This window comes from Aulostomus chinensis, chromosome 7 (assembly GCF_037954235.1).
Source record: "Aulostomus chinensis isolate RoL2024-O1b breed Wild chromosome 7, RoL_Achi_v1.0, whole genome shotgun sequence".
Lineage (NCBI taxonomy): Eukaryota > Metazoa > Chordata > Actinopteri > Syngnathiformes > Aulostomidae > Aulostomus > Aulostomus chinensis.
Genome location: NC_141326.1, coordinates 24,448,597 through 24,468,477, shown reverse-complemented (window position 1 = coordinate 24,468,477; position 19,881 = coordinate 24,448,597). Strand labels below are relative to the sequence as shown.

General features: G+C 42.3%; 1 protein-coding gene and 1 long non-coding RNA gene across 2 annotated transcripts in view; one reads left to right on the top strand and one right to left on the bottom strand.

Moving 5' to 3' along the window:
• The first annotated feature begins 435 nt into the window (after nt 1-435).
• On the top strand, nt 436-3,876 carry LOC147259220 (uncharacterized). Its single transcript, XR_015116843.1, has 3 exons — nt 436-600; nt 2,934-3,491; nt 3,735-3,876. It is a non-coding gene; the product is annotated as an uncharacterized LOC147259220 (long non-coding RNA).
• Nucleotides 3,877-8,859: 4,983 nt separating this feature from the next.
• Nucleotides 8,860-19,881, bottom strand: part of shisal1b (shisa like 1b) — a 104,083-nt gene continuing 93,061 nt past the window's right edge. The window contains exon 8 of the mRNA XM_086209478.1: nt 8,860-13,445. Coding sequence (XP_086065604.1) covers nt 13,445 — 1 coding nt within the window. The 3' untranslated portion in view covers nt 8,860-13,444. The remainder of the gene's footprint in view (nt 13,446-19,881) is intronic.

Here is a 19,881-nt window from a genome sequence, read left to right as displayed (position 1 = left end):
CTTGCAGCACCAAGTTCTCTGTATGACTCTGTGAGAATCTTCTATTTCAGCTATTTCCTAGTCACATTGCAACAAAGAGCTTTTAGGATGGAAAGAAAATGTTCCCCTGTAGTTCTTTAAAGGTCCTATATCAATGTTCCTTTTTGGGACTCTTGTAAGAGGAACTAAAGTTTACCTAGTAACAAATGTTCCCAGAAAGTTCTGTAGCTCTCCTGCAGTTCCTTACGGGACGGAATAACAGGGAACATTCGCTATGTTCTGGGAATGTTTTGGGGGTCAATACTGTAGGATGTTATTTCTTTCCATTCCCAGAACGTTTCTCAAGACGTTGAGTCTGCCAAATGCAGACAACAGTGAGGATGCAGGACAGAGAGAACTTAAAAGTTTTTCCTAATTGAAAATTTAACAAAAAAGACAAAAAAGCAGACAGGGAAATGAAACTCACGGTTCAGTGACATTAAGATCTGACAAATAACTGAAACTGACCACCAGACTCCACAAGAACACACTCCACTGATGACGCGACAAGCAGCAGGTGGGAGAACACGAGGGGACCGCAAGGCCGAGGCGGCCCAGGACGAACCAACTGACAAGACACAGGTGAGGGCCTCCAGAGAAGGCAGGAAATGGAGAAAGACAGGAAGTGCAATGTTGATGAAGTCACAGAAGAAAAGAGTTTACGAAAGTCAACAGGAACTAACTAAAAACACAAGAAGAACCAAGGAGCAAGAAAAATAATGCTAAAAAAAAAACCCCAGCAACCCCCCCCCCCCCCAAAAAAACAGCCAGAAGTCCGAACTTCAAGTCTACACCAAAAAATGGACACAGCCCAGGTAACACTGTGTTCCTTGATTCCAGAACCTATTGTTACATTACACTAAAATTTAGGGGGCTAACGTGTTGTTTTTTGGGGGATTTTTTTTTGAGTCATCACCTGAACAGAAGGGAACGTTCCCTTAAAATAGTCCATTTAGAACGGGTCCTAAAAGTTGGCTATCATAAGCTTAGGACACTCGGGGAACATCAGACCTCCGGCTGGGTTCACTCAGTGAGGTCAAGTATCTTACACACTGTCGGTGTTGTGGGTAACAGCAGAGGACGTCTGGTTTTAAGGCCAAAGAATGAAATTTGTGAAGCACCAAACAGTAACAATCATTTATTCCATTCATGCAAATGTGCTTGCTGACATTCAGGAAGTCTGTTTATTCGTTTCCGTGACCGCGATGGAAAATATTCCTAATTCGCATGTTATTATTTCTCCTGACATTTCAAAACTTTTCATGACATTAAGCCCCGGCAGTCCGGTGACGCCTGAGAAAGACAGACAGATACAGAGAGAGCGGGGGAAAAGTGCTTAATTGCTCCTGTTTAGTGTTTAGACCGACTATTTTAACAGAGTTGTAATCGTTTATAAAATTCAAACTGTTCTTGATGCAGGTTTTTATTTGATAATTAATTTTTTTTCTCAACCCTGGAACTCTTCACCCCCAGTGGTTACAGACCAGAATGCAGCTTGAATAAAAGCCGAGGGACGTGCAGCTGGTTTCAGAGTCCTAACAGAACTGTGGCTCCAAACTTCACGTTTCAGTAAATAGTGACTGTTTTCACTGAAGCATAGTGATGGCTTGTTGTGTTTGCTTGTCTGTTGCCATAGCAATCCAGTTAGGAACACGTTTAAGAAAAAAAAAAAAAAAAGGAAAGGGGGAAAAAAACAAAAAACAAAATCTCCAGACGAGAGAGTAAATAGTCAGAATCCTGGCGCTCTTGAAGGTCACTGGCTAATGAACTTTACAACGTGATTCAACAGATTGGGTTCACAAACAGAATCTTCACGTGTAGGTGATGTTATGTGACGTCTGGATCAGTTTTGGGTTCCTCGCTTCGGTTCTCCTGTGTGTGCCAAACGTTTTTTTTTTTTTTTCTGCATCAGATAATCGTTTCCCCTGAAACTTCTTCCTCCATCACACGTTAACCAGCCGACAAGATTTCCTTCCCATAAAATAACACAGAATCCGTAGGCAGCCATAATTGTTATCATTATGGTTCAGCCGCTCAGGGGCGTCACCATCTGACACGCCAGGCAGGGACTCAAACACACCGACTCAGAATCAGGTCCAAAAACTCAAGAGTCTTACACGGGGGAGAGTTGTGCTGCAGGGGGAGGTCCCTGATTCCTCGTCAGCGTTCCCTTCCTGCTGTGACACGTTCAGCTTGCAGCGTCTTTGAATTTGAATCATCGTCTTATTGCAGTTTTTATGTAGGTTTTGTTGTTGTTGTTATTGTTGTTGTTTTCTGGGTTGTAAGTACACTGGATCACTGCGTTAGACAAGAAAATACTACAAGAATTACTAAATGATGAAAAGAGAAAACTAAAAAATGGGAGGCCTGAGCACAACGAGGGGGATGTTTATCACTCACGCACATACACACATACGTCAAACAAGAGCACAATATACGTACAGTTTTTCTGTGCTTGTGTACTTGTACTTGCAGTAATCTTGGTGCCACACAAAGTGAGTGACACCCTGTGATAATTGGTGTTTTTTTAGGCGTCGGTATGAAGATCAGAAAGGTCACAGCTGAGTCTGTCACCACTTTCTAATCCGTCTCAACAAACAAGGATAAATTTCAGGATAAACATTTTTAGGGATTAAACTTGTTCTGCTTCATCTCGAACACCATCGTTCTCTTCCTCCTCCGCGCACGCGCGCGCGCACACACACACACACACACACACACACCAGATATCTAGTTTCTATAGCAGGGCCTACTATATTTTGATACACCAGATGATTCCTCTTGAACTGTTGTGCTGTTTTTGGTAGAAAACAAATGTTGTGTCTAACAGAAACCCACTGGATAAATATCTGTCTTAATCCATCCACAATGTTGACAAGAAATATGACTCATATGTTCCTTGTCACTCTGAACAGATGCATCTGTGCGACAGGAAGCCGAGCCAACCCAGTCACATCAGCCTCAACGCAGAAGTGGAACTGCCAGTGATTTTTTTTTTCCCCCTGTGGTTTTAGCCGTCTCTGCATGTTTGTATCAGTAATCACAGAGGTGGCGGAACCAGGAGGAGGCGTGTTTAGCTCCAGAAGTTTCTCTCTGAAGATGATTATCAGAGGAACGTGAGAGAAAACAAGCATGTGAGGCTTTATCCATCCAGATTGTGGTGAATTTAAATGCCTGGCTGAACAGAAACTCCATCAAAAGCAGGTCAACTGAGCTGGATAAAGTGTCACTGATATAATCCTGGATGTTCAACGGGTCATAGGTCACATCCTGTGTCGCTTCGTGTGAGTCTGCTGGGATCTTTCCCTACCTAGTTACCTCTAATCTGTCGGGATAGCCTCCCACCAGGAAAGACAACGGTGTGAAAGAGGAAAGATCGATGTGTGTGAGTCTGCGCAGCAACAACTCAACACTGGTAACTGCATTAATGCTGTCCGGCTGCCTGGCTGGACGAAGATGATGAAGAGGAGAAGGTGAGGATGAACTCCAGGAGAGAAATTCAGTCTTTGCAGTAATGAGACCTCCAGTGGTTCCAAAGTTGTGATTTATGATCAGGTTCCATCTGTTTGATCAAAAATACCATATAAAAATCTATTTTAATCCTATAATGATTCCCCTAAGGCATGTACTTATTTAAACCCTTACTTGGAAATGACTAACAGCAAATTCCGGGCGCTGCACTCGCCACCTAACTGCAAAACCAACTCTCGTCTCAGGACAAAACTCTTGTCTTTTGGAGGAGGGGGCAGCATGACTCAGAGGTAGAGTGGCCATCGAGCAACCAAAGGGTCGCTGGTTCAATCCTCACTTCCCCCGGTGACCATGTTGAAGTACCCTTGAGCAAGATACTGAGCCCCTAATTGCACCCGATGGCCCTCAATGGACTGGCGACCAGGGTGAGCCCCGCCTCTTGCCAGATGTCAGCTGGGATGGGCTCCAGCCCCCCGTCCTCACGACCCTTAATGGATAAGAGGTATAGAAAATGGATGGGTGGGTGGGTTTTGGAGGATCCTCTTTCTAGTTAGTCTTGATTTCCTCAGCACTCCTTCACCCTGGGGGGGGGGGGGGGGGGGGGGGGTGGTGTTTGGAAAATTTCATTCAGTTTTGAAATTGTAATGTTTCTGCAACTTTATATTAAACCATTTAAATGAAGTTTCTGCTATCAAAAAGTAACAACATTAGTGGCAGTTAAACTTCGCCAAAACAACAAAACAAAAGCCCATTATTTTGTCCCAAGAGGGTTCTTAGAATTTTGTTGAAAATAAATTACACTAAATACCCACGCTTCAGTGCTACGGCCATAGACGCAATGGATTCTAAATTAAACTTTCTAACCTAATTCTTTTATGCTGCAAAAAGCCATTAACCCTCTTGGGGACATGTGTCCTCTGTTTTTTGACCCAACTGCAGTATTTATAGTGACCAGAGGGTATTTTTTTGTGGCTGTTACCAAACACGGCTGTAATTTCAAGAGGAGGTCACGCAGACATACGAGCCCACACAGAGGAGAAGACGGATTCTGAGCTGCGACACATGTTTAACCAAAGTGAAATTGTAATTAAATGTCTCCAAATTCTCAAGTTATTAAAAACACGAGGGAAAGTATGACGTCTGTATTTGACCCAACTGGAGTATTTATAGTGGTGCGATCCTGTCATGGCTGTTACCAAACACGGGTGCAATGTAAAGTGCAGGTCACAGGCTTCAGATGAGCCCACACAACTCTCACTGCAAAGCTTCTGCATGTTTAATCAAAAGTTAAAACCTAATTATTTGCACAAACACCAGCCTGTGCACGTCCAAACTAATGCAGCTAACTGATTTATTTTTATTCAGAGGGAAAAAAAAACAAAACATTGCAAACCAGCTCTGATTGAATTTCTGTTTTCCTCTTCAGTGGCAGAACCAAAGCTGTCCAACCTCTTGGCAGAACAGCTGAGTTTGGTTTGGTCCTCGTCTAAACCCTCACATGGACATTGGAGGGAGGAGCGTTGAGTCATAGACCTGCGGGAGAGTGAGGTGGCATTCATGGTGCCACAAAGCTCTTCATCCTATTTTCAAGAGCACAATATCCTCAACCACAGTCTAGGAGTTGTAGGTTGACCTAGAACCCAGGCGTTCTGATCACAAAGGAGTCCTAAGTCTGTGTCAACACCCCCCCAACCCCCACCACCACCACCAATGAGAGTTTAATTAATGCTATGCTCCTCCCATTAAAGTGATACTACAACCAAAAATGTGAATTTTGCATTTCAAGTACTCATAAATAGTGTCTTCAGCTCACAAAGAGGTTTTTTTTTTTTTTTTTTAACCTTCCTAAATACTTCTCTGTAACTGAAGAATGCAGAAAGAGCCAGCCGCGTATATTTAGCTTAAAGCTAACAGGGAATTATGGCTAACAACAGCTACAGGAACAAAACAACATCAAACAACTGTCCAAAAATTACCGTGTGCAAAATCTCAATCACATGGGCTGGGATAATTTATTTTAGAGTCGTATGATCAGGAATCCAAAAACAATCAAATATGAGCAAATAAAGAAGCTGTTAGCCATCAATCACCACTAGCTTCAAGCTAAATACACGCGGCTGGCTCTTACTGCATTCTGTAGGGAAAAAGGTCTGTTTAAGCTCCTACTTTTGAGAATTTGAAATGCAAAATACTCCTTTTGGGTGAAGTATCACTTTAAGAAGAGCAAGTCTCCCGCAGAGAAGAGATCTAGAGCATCGAGCTGCACGGCGGCTTAGTTTAGCGTGAATATTGTAGGTGCAGGTGGTTGGCGTGTGCAGTTCCATGTCACAGAACAGGATAAAGGGTCCCCCATTCCCCAGCTCTCTTCAGCTGATTGTCTCTCCAGCATTAACATCGTCTGCCTTCATCCGATTTAAACTGATATTAATTTGTGTTTGTTTCATTCTTGTCTGAAACCCTTAAAGATGTCAGACGACTGCAGACGGCCCATATATTTTATTATATCTCTATAATATCGGCTGCACGGGGAGCTCAGTGTGGCTTTTGTCACAACATGATACTCAGCTCAAAGCGCTCTTGGTTCAAGTGACATCAGACGTTATTATTTTTAACACCAACCCATCAGTTAGGTTTCCTCTGCTGGCTGATGCAGCCTCACTCAGGTGGCTCCTTGGGTTCAGGTCTCAGGTGACATGTTGGTGTATTTACTGCCGGGTGTTTTTTTTTGTTGTTGTTTGTTTTGGAGGGGGGGGGGGGGTTTGAAGTTTCTAATTATCCCTCTTGGTTTGTCTGCTGCGCTGAGCTGGGTAAGTTCATTTGGTGAGATCAGAACAAAAGAGCAAAATGTCAACTCTGCATATAAGCTGCATTTGCATAATAAATCTGATTCATGCGAGACGGATCGCTGAGCTTTTATTCGCCAGCACAGCCACGAAAAAAACAACAACTCACAAAGTAGCAGCAACCAGTCGGCCAGCGATGCCTGTCAAAATGTCAATAATAAAACAATGTATTCTTTTTGACGTTCCATTGTGAGAAATTGTTGTTAAATAAAGTGTTGGTGGATAACTTTGTGGTGTCAGAACATAATCAACAACACATGAAAAACACAAACCGAAAGGATCAGAATCAGAAAGACCAAATTGATCCCAGACCAAAAAAAAACAGGGGCAACCGCCGGTGCCCACACTCAAACGGAGACACGTGGAGCGAGATCAGATTAGCAGAATAATGAATGAAATTCAAATAAATACGAACAATGTGAACAAAATTCCAATATAAACAACACAAATGTGAATAGAATGAAACATTTCAGCAGCAGGTCGGGGTAAAATGAATCCCAGGCCCCGTCGGATGACAACTTCCCTGACTGTTTTATGTTGGCGTGCTTATATGTTTCCTTTTGTACTGATTTATTCAGCAGCCTTTAAATACCATTCAAAGCTCATTGATCCTTAAATGCTCTTAACTCACGTCCAACAACTGACACAAAAGTTGGACGCAGATCGAAATGATCCATTACGGGAATATGATTTAAAATAATCATTGGTCATTATGGAAATGAAACTATATCATCATGTAAATGAGTCAAAAGTATTCTTGCTCTGTATTGTTCACTCTGTATCCAGCGAAACTCACGATAGCTGGTTTAAATGGACGCCAATGACAATAACATTCATATCTTCTTTAAATGGATCCTAATGCGCTCGTGTCATGGCAGAGACGAGGCGTAATGGAGTTTTAATAGACAAATGGCGGCAGGATGCGGCCGGCTCTCCTCGCTATCAGCAGGAAGTGGGGATCTTAGACAATGCTTTTTAAAGGGGGATGGATGGCAGCAAGTGACGGTTGCTGGGACACAGGAAGGACCCAGATGGAGCAGCAGGAAGAGGTTTGATGAGCAGGGCCGTGGCGGCGGCGTAATGGACAGAGGTGGATGAGTGGAAAGCTGGAGCTTATTAGGGAAGCTCAGAGAGAGCTAGACAACGTGGTAACAAACTTCCTGGCCTTTGACGGGAGGAGCAGCAGGTGTCTGATTAGAAGCGAGGTGTCGAGGTCGGACTTGAGATTGTCACTTTCACCTTTTTCTTCCCACTTTTTTTTTTTTTTTTAGCTTTAATGATGTTTCCATGTCAGGCAGCTTTGAATGTCTGTCTGTGTGTAAGGAGGCCAGATTGGGGGGGAGTATCTTTGAGAGGCTTATAGGGACACAAAGAATAGTAAAGCAGTGATAAATACAAGAAGTCAGTCGAATGGTTTCATTCTGAAGAGTATAAAGCAGAGAAGGAACTAGCCTGTGAATAGCAGACGTCTGGAGAGTTTGTTCTGTTTGTAGGCAGCACAGAAGTGGATGAATTAAAAAAATAATAACACCCGACATTATTTTTCATCGTAATATAAAGCCATTGCAAAGATAAAGGTTTTGTCTTTTTTTTTTTTGTCGGAGCACAGGTTTGTAAATGACAGAGGTTCAGTTTTATTTCCCAACAGGAGATTGCAGTGTTTGTTGCAGTAATCAGGGCCAAACCTTTTCACAGATCATCTCTGCTGATCATCCTAATCCTCCCATTTTCTTCAGTACAGTCGGAAATTTACTTATTTTTCTTCATTAATGAGATAAAAGATAAGACAGAAAATGGTAGAGCACATTGAGTGTAATTCCTGCAGCTTTTATTCTGGTTGACACCACCGCTGCAATCTGCCATTACTGCATTATTTTCCTAACAGGATCTTCTCAACAGGGTCACACATGGACATCACGTCACCTTGATGTTCTCCCCGGTACAAGAGATGATGGACGTGATCGCAACTCCTCCGTGTCTCGATGAACAGCTCCATCTCCTCTGGATACGACTCCGATCTCTGCAGCCTCTGCAAGGACCCGCAGTGGACGTACAACTGATGCCTTTGTCCGAGTGTCGCAAGACTGAAGAGCAGCCATTGACACAAGAGAACACAAATCAAGAGACTGAGGAAATAAGCAGGAGTCATCAGGGTTGCTCTGCTGTGGTTCTTCTCTCACCTGGACATCATCGCGAGGATCTACTCTGGGATCCTGTACCCATTTGTAGTCTGTAGGTCAATTAGCGTGGACGCAATTGTAAGAAGAACAAACAAAGTTTTGCCATACGTTAAATGTTACTGAGCATTACACAAATGAAGAAAAAACATTTTAGGCTTTTTATTTCAAACCTCCTCCTCCCACAGTTCAAAGACATGCAAGAGGGGACGAGGTTCATCCGTACTCTGAGAACGAGTGGTTGTCTGTCTACATGTGTTGGCCCTGCCCCCACTGGAGACCTGTCCTGGGTTCAGTTTTTTTTTTTTTTTCTTCCAAAGAGCACTGGACACAGACGGATTTAAACACACTGGAAAAGATAAAACTTTATTTCTCCCTGTCGTGACAATACAAAGTCAACAAGTGCAATAACAATCCAACTGAAAACGGTACTGAACATTCTATCTAGTAGTGAATACATACTGTAGACAGAACGTGGTGCACATTATCATCACCACCACACCCAGAACGTGAGGTATCAACCACTACAAAGCTTCTGTGTACAGGTGAGTATTCAACTATAAGGCAACTGTCACCATGACAACCTGGAAAGACTGAAACAGATGTGTGCTCCCTTCCTCTCACCATTTTTTTTTTTTTTTTTATTGTTCTGATTTATTTTTCTTTGGGAAGAAGGTGGAGCTGATACAATTTACAGTACCACATCACATCAGGTCAGACTGTTTTTAACAAAACAGAAAACATCACAAATTGTAACACTTTTGAAGAGGAAGAGAACGATTCCTTCAATGGTTCTAGAGAAGGAATCAATTTAGACCCTGCTACTGCTTTCATTAGAAAAAAAAAACAAAAAGGTTTTCCCTGGGAGTGACTATTATTTTATGGTGATAAGAGCAGACCTCCTTCCTTATTAAAGGTCGGACCACACAGCACACAGCCCTGAAAAACAACATGTCCTCTAACGTATCAGATTTTTTCCTCCTAATCCAGCACTGAGGACTAATTAAATCCCCTTTGTGCGGCTGCACCTATTTAAAAACCTCTCCTCCCTGTTTGCCACTGCTGGTCACACTCTGGGAATTGGGAGGCAGCTACAGAGGAAGAGGGAGCAGGAGAGCGTGATTCAGAACCAATGCTGATCTCTGGGCCAATTATTTCACTTGGACAAGTTCTGCTTTTGTGCCCCTTGAAAGCCGTAGCACACGCGTGCTCGGGGACACATGCAATTAAACTTTAGCTGCAGAAATGGGAATTAACTGGCTCTAACAACTCAGCAAATATGAATATCATTGCTGATAACTGAAGACAGCTCAGCGCCTGACCACGTTTGTGTTCACTTAAAGGTGCCATTTGTAAGCTTTTCCAACCGGCCAATTCTAGGAACATTTCTGAACTTGTGTTTGGATTCCCACTACCAGGAACACTGAAGTGAATAACGTGATATATCAATGTAATATAAGATGTAAAAAGAATAGGATGATGGGAGCTTTGTGTTCCACTGTGTAAGGCAAAGGATGGCCCCTTCAATCTATACCTTCCAGAGACTGTGTGGTAGAGCAGTGTTTGCTGGGAACGGCTGCACTGATTCTCGTTTAAAAAAGGTTTTTCAAGCTTCCACACTCCAGCCAGTCGATGGCAACAAAACAGAACAGCAGAACAAGTCACACCCAAAAACAACAACAACAACAACAACAACAGGCATGATGGCTCATCTATTCTAACGACAAATACCATTTTAAACAGCAGCAGCCTGCACCAGCACACAGCTTCTCTGGTGACTGACATGCTCGTACGCTGGGATCAAATTTACTGACTCTACAATAAAGAGTCCATATAAAGACTCTATTTACTCAGTCAAATACGTTCTCTAGCACAACAGTTGGTGCCCTTTAGCACGGTCTTGTGTCAGGTCTGTAACGGTTTTCCAACAGTCCATCAATTCAAATATTTCCCCAGTTATAATTTAAAACTTAATCCAAGATAATCTATTAATAAACCTACTCTTTGTTGATAAAAAATATTTTGATTCAGAGACCCAAGTATAAAACAATCAGAACAAAAAGGTGAAAGGTGAACAGTTCCCTATAGAGAAGGTTACAGCTAATGGATGTTAGCCAGCACTGCTCAAAACAATGAGCTAGAATATAGAAAATGTTACATTGGGTATGTTGTTGTTACTCCTCTGGTTTTGTTTATATATATATATATATATATATATATATATATATATATATATATATATATATATATATATATATATGCCTTTAATCTATTAAATTCGTATACAAAGTTATGAAAGTTCACACCACAAACCAAAGAGGACAGTGTGTAAGCAGACCATTGGGGTGTCCAGCCTCATCAACAGGTAGAAATGCTAACTTCTTTAGCATGATAGGGTGGAAGGGTGCAACTCAACAATTACTGCCGAACTCTCAGCTTCGTGCTGAGACTGAGATGGGCAAAACCTTTGAGAGGGAAGAAGCTCTCCAACATCTGGAGGGAGCTTTGAGTGCTCCTTCATACTATATTGACTCAGTAGCCCCTCTTAAGGTACAAAGTGGTACATAAACTGGACGAAGGCTAAAAGTTACCAATAGCACCTTTAAATGTCATGACACAGAAATCAAGGAATCACGGCTGGCTTCCGTCTGTCGTGTTGAGTCAGACAGATTAGAGTCTCCTCCAGCGGTTTGAGATTGAAACCAGCGTCTCCTGTTAGTCCACCTCCATGTGTGCATGGATTCTGTGCTGCCAGATACCAAATACAGATGTAAGACTGGGACAGACGCCCCTCTTCTACTGCATCTGTCCTCTGTCCTGTCTCGCAAAGACAGATCAGCGTTCAGGGATTACCATAAACTCAGCAGTTAATTCAAATTTGGACATCCAGGCAAACTTTTTTTAAGTGACTGTAGAACTGGAACGATGAGCCAATTAGTCAAGGAAGAGAAGATACTGTAACCCTGCAACTTCTTTGATACGCTAAATGTTAATTATTTAGAATAAATGTTAAAGCAAAGAAGGGCGGCACGGTGATGCAGTGGTTGGCACTGTCGCCTCACAGCAAGAAGGTTTGAGCCCCAGTTGGAGACCAGGGCTTTGTTGTGTAAGAGTCTCCATGTTCTCCCTGTACCTGTGTGGGTTCTCTCCGATACTCAGGCTTCCTCCCACAGTCCAAAGACAGGCAAATGGACACAAGGTTAATTGGACACTCTAAATTGACTGTAGGTGTGGCTGTGAGTGTGAATGGTTGTCTGTCTCTATGTGTTGGCCCTGTGATGGACTGTTGACCTGTCCAGGGTGAACCCCGCCTCTCACCTGAAGGATGCTGGGATAGGGACCCCCCGACCCTTAACAGGATAAGCAGTAGAAAATGGATGGTTGGATGGTTAAAGCAAAGACAGTCCAGGTTCCAACTTCTCATATGAGAAGATTAGCTTTTTGTGTGTGTTTTTTGAGAGTAATTCTGGTTTCTTTGTTGTAGTGTGTATGCTTGAACTGAAAATCTCAGGCTGTAGGATATTGTGATGTGATTTATCGATAATTCCCCGATGGGAGTTAATTATCTAGAAATACTGAATATCTATTTCGTTAACTTCACTTTCTTATTTAAATGTAAACTGAGCAAAGCTTCAGCGTTACACCTCAGTGAATACTCAGCTGGCCCCTCTGACCTCTGCACACCATGTCATCTGCCTTATTAAGCTACTGTACATTATTGCTGACTATATCGGGGTTTCATGTTTTTTTTTTTCTTTTTTTTAAAAACATTTCCTCATCACTCTACCAATGCAGGATCTAGGGCACTCCTTATAAATGGATATTCATTTTGCATCATATTGCTAATGGAGCTGTTTCTCACAGGCAGCTCCAGTAATGAGGAAGGCTGAACAAGTTATCGGATGAGGTTACCGAGGCAACTGGCACACATTGACTTTGTAAGTAATGGTCTCAAATGGGCTTGCAGCCAAGGGTTAAGGTTATGTTTGACAGAGCACACAGTCCTTTGCTGTTGTGAAGGCGTCCCTGATCCTCATTAATGCTTTGGGTGAAATAAATTATTGAGAGTCAAGACACTTTTCCTCACGGCCACTAACATCGATAAGAAATCTTGATGAGCTAATGTAAAAACTCGAGATCTACAGCAGTTCAACTGTATGGCATTATGTCCTTGTCAGACATGTTACAATATAGATAAATCACGGGTTTTGCAGAAAAGAGACCTAAAACATTTCATACAAGATCTTGATTTCAACATGGCTGCAGACACATGTTGCGTTGGCGAGAACTAAACATTCTACTCTACGAGAGATGCTCAGCATCGTCTAAGCTGTTCCGAATGTTAATCACTCATATAATTCTCTGACTAGTTCACATAAATAAATCACCAAATAGATTACCCAAAACTGTGTCTAACTGCTACGCAACACAAACTGACACAGCAGTGTTATAAACATTGTATATCTAGAAAGATGAACTTTTTTTAAAAAAAAAAAGAAAAAAAAAAGAAAGAAACAAACAAAAACAAAACAAAACAAGCAAGCTTTCTTGCAAGTGCAGTTCATCCAGTTCAGCTCGGATTTGGGAAAAGGGAGGGGGGGGGTTTCTCCAGGTCTTGGCAGCCATTTCAGGGGATCACTGAACACCTGTGAGCAGCTGTTGGGCTCCTCTGCTGTGGCAGCAGCAGCAGTATTGTCCTCTGTTTCCTCGCAGCCTTTGTTCAGCCAGGTTTTAAATGCCATGTTGGCCGGCTTCTGTCAGTCAGGGTGCTTGTGCTCAGTAGAGAGGGGCAGTAGTCTCTGGGAACTACTACAGTATGGCTAGCCCGGTGGAGTCGTGTCTGTGGTCCAGAGATGGGTGTCTGTGGGGCATCTCCTCTGTACCACGTAAGGAAACAAGGTGTTGCTACTCTTCGGTTTTCCACTCACGCATCATTCTATCCAGAAGAGAGGAAAAACAAAAAGGTTCAGCATTCATCCTTGAGCTGCCACACATCACATTTACAACGACAAACCGAACTTTCAACCAAGTCTCCTGGTTTTATTCGTGGATGTAGTCGTCGTGGAGATTTAGTTGCTCGGTCTGCAGTGTCATCCTTGAAACATAGAGCACCTCTCTGTCATAGACTGGTCTGTGTCGGCCCCGTGACGTCTCCACAGGTTTTTATCTTACATCAATAATCAGGATGACGGATAGCTCAGATACACACCGCCATCAAACATATTTCCTCACAATCTGTCCGATGAGGTATCAGATCATTTGTTTAATCTGAACCTGTTAGGGTGAATCTTGATTCTTCTACAGAGCTCTGCAGATTTAAGCATTCACGGCATTGGCTGGGCAAGTGTCCAAGGTCATTAAATGTACTGTCAGTACACAGAGATCTACTGGGAAATTCACCTCCAGTAGCAAGAGACCATTCAGAAGTTGCCTTCCCATCCATAAGTGTCTCTCAAGTTTTTGTGTTTGGACTGCAGCTTTACTGTCTGAGGTCATTTAAACCACTTTCATAGAGTGGTGGTCAGCAAAAAAGCACAACAAATCACTCGCTGCTATTTGTCTGTTACAAATTGGCAGGTTTCTACTTGTTAATTGTCACGGGAAAAGAGGAAAAGCGAGAGAGCAACCCGGAGGGTGAATATCGGACTTATATTTATAGAGATGTAACGCCACTCTGATGCAATTGTGGTCTCATCCTGACCTGTTATCACATCAACTAAAACATCTTCTTAAGTATGATCTGATTGTGAAAGAGCAGGAGGAAACACGATGGAACCTTTTCTGAATCACACGTCTGCATTCCTCTCAGGTTTCTCATGCCGCAAGCTTAAATAGGTCACTGAGAATCAAAGTGTACAGAATGTTCTCTTGTCGTCAAATGTAACTCAGGGCGGTTTCCCACCTGCCTTGTTTAGTCCTATTGAACAGAGACCTTTTTGGAGAGGGGGACTCGGTTCAGGTACTAACAAAGTGGTGATCCCAACACAGGCGGCTATCAGGGGAACATCACAAGCTGCAGCTAAATGGTTCTAGTAACCTAGTTGGTGCTGGTTAGAACTGTAGCTCGCAGCATTGTAGCAGACAGAGGAAGTTGGAAGCAGGAAATGATTTGGACGATTCACCTGAATCTAATCCTACCTTAGCTAAAACAATCACATCACAAAGGGTGCATGGAGAAGAAATTCAATTCAAGGCATAACAATATTACAATTAGAGAGTAATTACACAAAGAGAGATCAGATTTACAGTGCTACTCTATTCATCTGTACTGTTCATTAATACTGGTTGCTTCAAACCAAACATGAAAGTTATTCTTATGCTGCACTCCAGGGAAAATTACTAAAATGGAAGGTAAATGTATGACAGCACATCTAATAAAAGATAATACCACCCAGCCATTACAAATAATAAAAAAAAAAACCAAAACAGCAAAGCTATCAGCTAGTGGTGATGCCAGAGGGTCTTCTATGACGTGCACAGAGGTAAGCTTTTCTCTTTCTCTCTAGCCTGCAGCACAACTCTGTGCCTGGCTGCCTTTGTAGCATCTATGATGTTAATTAACTCACACCACATGGAGAGCGTCGCTTTAATTGGACAAGGTCCTGGCACGCTGCTCTGTGGACAGACAGGTCCAGAATGATTTCATAATGTACAATTATATTATTACCGCAGAAAACCCAAGCAGTGAGTTCAAAGTTGGATTTGAATTTGCAAGAAATCCGAGCAGAGCTTTGATCAGACGCTGACAGAAGAAGAAGAACCAGGGGGGAAAGATGATGTGCAACGCTGCTGTTTCAGCTTCCTGAGATGAGCAGACTGGAGGTGACACACCGGCAGGTGTTCAAGAGCCTGCGTTCAGGATGGTTACTGTTACCAAAGAGATGGAGCTGACACTATAAAAGAGACTCTATTTGCTACATGCTGACTCACTGGGCCTTGACAGAAAGAGACAGTGTTACGATTGCTGGTGAGTCAGGTAAGCTGAATGTGGCGACGTACGCCACTTCACACGGACCGCTCCAGCCGTGGTTGAGCTCAGCTGGCCCCGTAACCTTCCCACCTTAAGCGAGTGGGTGGATACTGGCAAGGCTCACTCTTATTTCATGCCAAGTGGTTTATAAAACACCCACAGGAGTCTTGCTGTGGTTGATGTGCAGTGATGTCATTTGATGCGGTGGACTCATTTCTCTCATTTTTATTTATGACACCTCTGGCTGATGCTCAGAACACATTAAGGCAACTCTGAGTTATGTGTCCTTCTACAGTTCGTCTTCATCAGCTCAGACTAAAGACAAACTAGATGCATTTAAAATGTTCAGCCAAGCCAGACAGAGGTGGATTAGACATGTCCTCTAAGACTCTAGGAGAGGAATCATCAGAATTCAACTGTCCAACCACAACAGAGGGGTGCTGCTTCTCTGTTGTCACGGCAACAACATCACACATTACCTGCTTTTCATCCTCAGCACTCGCATCATTAAAACACTGCCAGATATCAGGAAACGTGGAGTTTCGATATAAAGACAAACATTTATTTATCACATGTTTATCATTATGAAAGTATAAATATTGAGTCAAGCCATACATCAAAGGCTTCTACGTAAACGTGTAACTATGCAACAGGAAAGACGAGACATCAAAGAGCAAATCAGACCATAGAGGATAGACGGTGAGACGAACATGGGAGTGTTACAGAAGAGTTTCCACAGAGAGAAAGAAAAAAAAACTGACTTCATTAGAAAGAGAAGCAAATAAACACCGCAGGATTTGATAAAGTTGGAAATAGAATCACAAAATTATACTTCCTGCATCAATAACGGCACTTCCCAACCAGCAAGGCAGACAACAAACTACAACCTGGTTTACGTTCAGCTGTCACTTGGTTCTGAATGGATGAAGTCGATTTGATTTGGCCTTTGAACCATCGGTCAAACAAAGGACGCGCTCTCCCTTCACATCCCTTGATGTACTACCTGCTGCTGTGTATTTTTCTTCAAAGACAGCTATGGCATACAACACAATAAACTCTGGCAGTGTCACAGCATCTAAAAACACAAGTTTACCTGTAAATTAAAAGTTACCTCACACACAAAGTCAAAAAAGCCAAGGCATTTTAAAACTATGGTGCAGAGATTTTGTCTCCATCTGCTGGCACTGGCGGTTGTAACAAACGACGGTTGCCATGATACCACCATCAACTCTGATGTCGTCTACTCAGTTATTACTGTTTCTGCTGTAAAATGATGCGCGAGCTGTTTTGAGTCACGCAACTTCCTCAAAAGGACTTGTTCTACTATCAGAATTTGGTCAGACAACATATTTAGAACACCTAGAAGAGCCAAAAAAATTCAATTATTTATCCAGACTGAAGTTGGCAGAGTGCTAACTGGAAGTAGACCAGAGTAGGTCTCAGGTGTGCTCTCCCTGTAGAGCAGGTGTAGCATCCATTCATCCTCCTGCATGCATGTCACCACAGACACAATGAGCTTAATGCACTCTGTGTGAGCTGATGTGACGAGTGTTTGACTCTATGAGCCTTATATGCTGCGCTAAGTCTTTAATAAAGACAGAGAAAACCCATATAACAATCAACAGGCTTGCGAGGGTACAAGAAGCTACAAGAATGTAAATGTAAACTCCTTTAAACGACCTTCTGTATTTAAGATATGCAGGAGATGCTGCTCCTTGCTGCAACTAATTGATAGAGGTGGACGACCTGGGATCCTGGCCAAACTTTTAATTTTCTAATAGCCATGAGTGGACAACTGATCAAGGCTTTAATGCCGCCCAGCACTTTATAGGGATAAAGTGGGAGCTTCATCTGAGTTTATTGCCATTTAGAGCTTACATTACAGCCCTGCTTGGATTTTTTTCTCCCGTGGTAATGGGATGTCTTAAAGCAGATGATCGCACAGACCCCTTTAAACCACCTATCCTCTGTCAACCGTGTTTATTTTGTTTAAAGTTATCCCTGCTATAAAAGCGGACGTTATTATCATAACTTTCCACTTAAGACATTGTGATCCTTCAGTTGTTGATGTTCAATTCAGTGGGTTAACTTTCATCTGCTGGAAATTCCCCACCCCTACAGAATCAAGGGTTGTTTTTTTTTTTTCTTCCCATAAAGAGAAGATAAAGCTTAATGCCTGTTTTGTGTTTTCCTCTCACCTGGATCACGCATTCTTTGGTCAAGAGTGGCACCGGTTAAGTTCCCTTTATTTTTTCAAACTGTACTGAATACATGAATAGGAGATTTTAATAAAAGATATTCACGGAGAGAAAGTAATAACAGTTTCCCAGGCCGCCCACGCTGAACCCCCAGCAGATCTTTAGCAGAACATACCAGCCTGCTCACGTAGCATTATGGTAAACAGTATTCCCACATGACGGCAGCGGCACTTTCTCTGAAGATCTGTGCATGTGGAGAAATGATTCGATACTTGATGTCAGGACTGCAGCGCTGCACTGGTAACCATCTGTCCTGGATTCCTAAATTGGTTGTTTTTAGATGTTGCAGAGCCAGTTGTGAGACTTGACCCCGTCTCTTTGTTTACATTTGGACAACAGATGTTCATCTATGTGGACCCTGTTTTCTGAGCCATTACCCTGCATCTTCTCTGGGGATAAAGATCTGTACCCCTGCAAATAAACCATGGGATATGTGATGACTCACTGTGTGGGCAACACAAAGATAGAAGTCAGAGATCTCTTTCTGAATAATTACATTTTCCCGGAACAAACATGAAGCAAGGGAGAGACTTGTTGCAAGATGTTGACTAGCGTCTACAGAAGCTAATAGCACTGAATGTGCATAATGATAGAATATACAAATTAGAGACTTGATCATTCAATAGTAGGCTCTTCGAAATGTTTCAGATTTGATCACAATCAAACTGTGCATTGCTGTCTCCTAGATTGAATCTACGTGTAATAAACTGACTAGATGACATTATGGCAGCAGAGCGAGTCATGTTGCAAGGGCTGTGTGATGCTCAAAATAAATTATCGACTGTCTATCAGACAATGTAAGTGAAAAAGTCAGGGCCACAGTTCATATATGGAGGAGGTTCATAAATATCGAAGAAAGCATTTTCCCTTGGACTCTAATTTAGTTAACAGTCCTGAGTGCAAATAATCCCTCCACTTTGATAGTGATTTTTTGGGACATTTAAATATATATAAATATATATATAGTTAAATTTAAATTAACAGAGGGACACAGGATTAAAACTGAGAAATATATATTCTATGTCATGGAACCTTTAAGTCTGATGTACGTACAGTAATACTTTGCACATCTAAGGAAAAGCATCAGCATCATCCGGATTGCAATCACTGTGTGAAACTCTGGCAGACTATTCTAATCATGCCCCAGAAACTGCTTGCGGCTGAATTTAACTCTCAGCTTGTGTTATTTTTTTAAAGGAATCTGAGGGATTTTCAAAGTATAATCTTAGCTCTTTGTAAATGCAACCCTGTTTATTAGAAAGTGGTTACACTTTTTATGGCTATAAGATATTGCAGAAGATTATCACACCCATCCTACAGTAGTTCCCCACCACACGTTCAGAGCTTGAATTACCATAACTTAGCATGCTCTCATTTTCCTGGCACACTTTGTCAATGAGCGTCGTGCTGAAGTTTCTCCCCCTTTTATAGACATCCATTGTCTTAAATGTGGAGAGCTGCCACTACAGGTCAACCTCGCCAGTCAAGGATTGATGAGTCCTGTCATAGCGGGCTGACTTTATGTCTAATGAGGAGGCCCCGTGGATACATCCAGTCTTAGTTAACTATGATTCCAGCCCCAGGATGCCTTTGCAGCTTCCCTGCTCCTCCAGCTACGACTCACTCAGTCCATTTGGCTTCTCAAAGCCATTTGTCAAAACTCTGCCCGCATTAAATTATCATGACCTGAGAGAGATGGCTACCTCTTGGAAGAGACTGAGAGCCTCATTCAGACGGATAGGGTGCACAGTGTCTGATACCGGGGAAATGAATGAAAAATTGACAGAACAAAATGTAGGTTTGTTCAGACTGTGATTGCATAGCTACAATATGAAAGTCTGAACAATGTCTGCCAAGACAAGAAAAGTTCCCCGCAGCTGCTGTATGTTCTAGTAGCTCACATTGTAAATCAGTTTGTATGTTTTCACAACAGCCCAATGAAGCCAATACACCCTGAGATTCCTGTAACTAAAAAGGCAATAAAAAGATAAACTGGAAAGTTAGAGTTAGCAGATGGTGTTTTGCCACAGAACAGTTTGTAATGTGACTCAGTTTTAAATCCTTCAGGATATGAATATGAGTTAGGGGCCCCAGAAGGGCTTTCATATTCTTCTGTTCTTTTCTTTTCATGAATAAAGACAGCT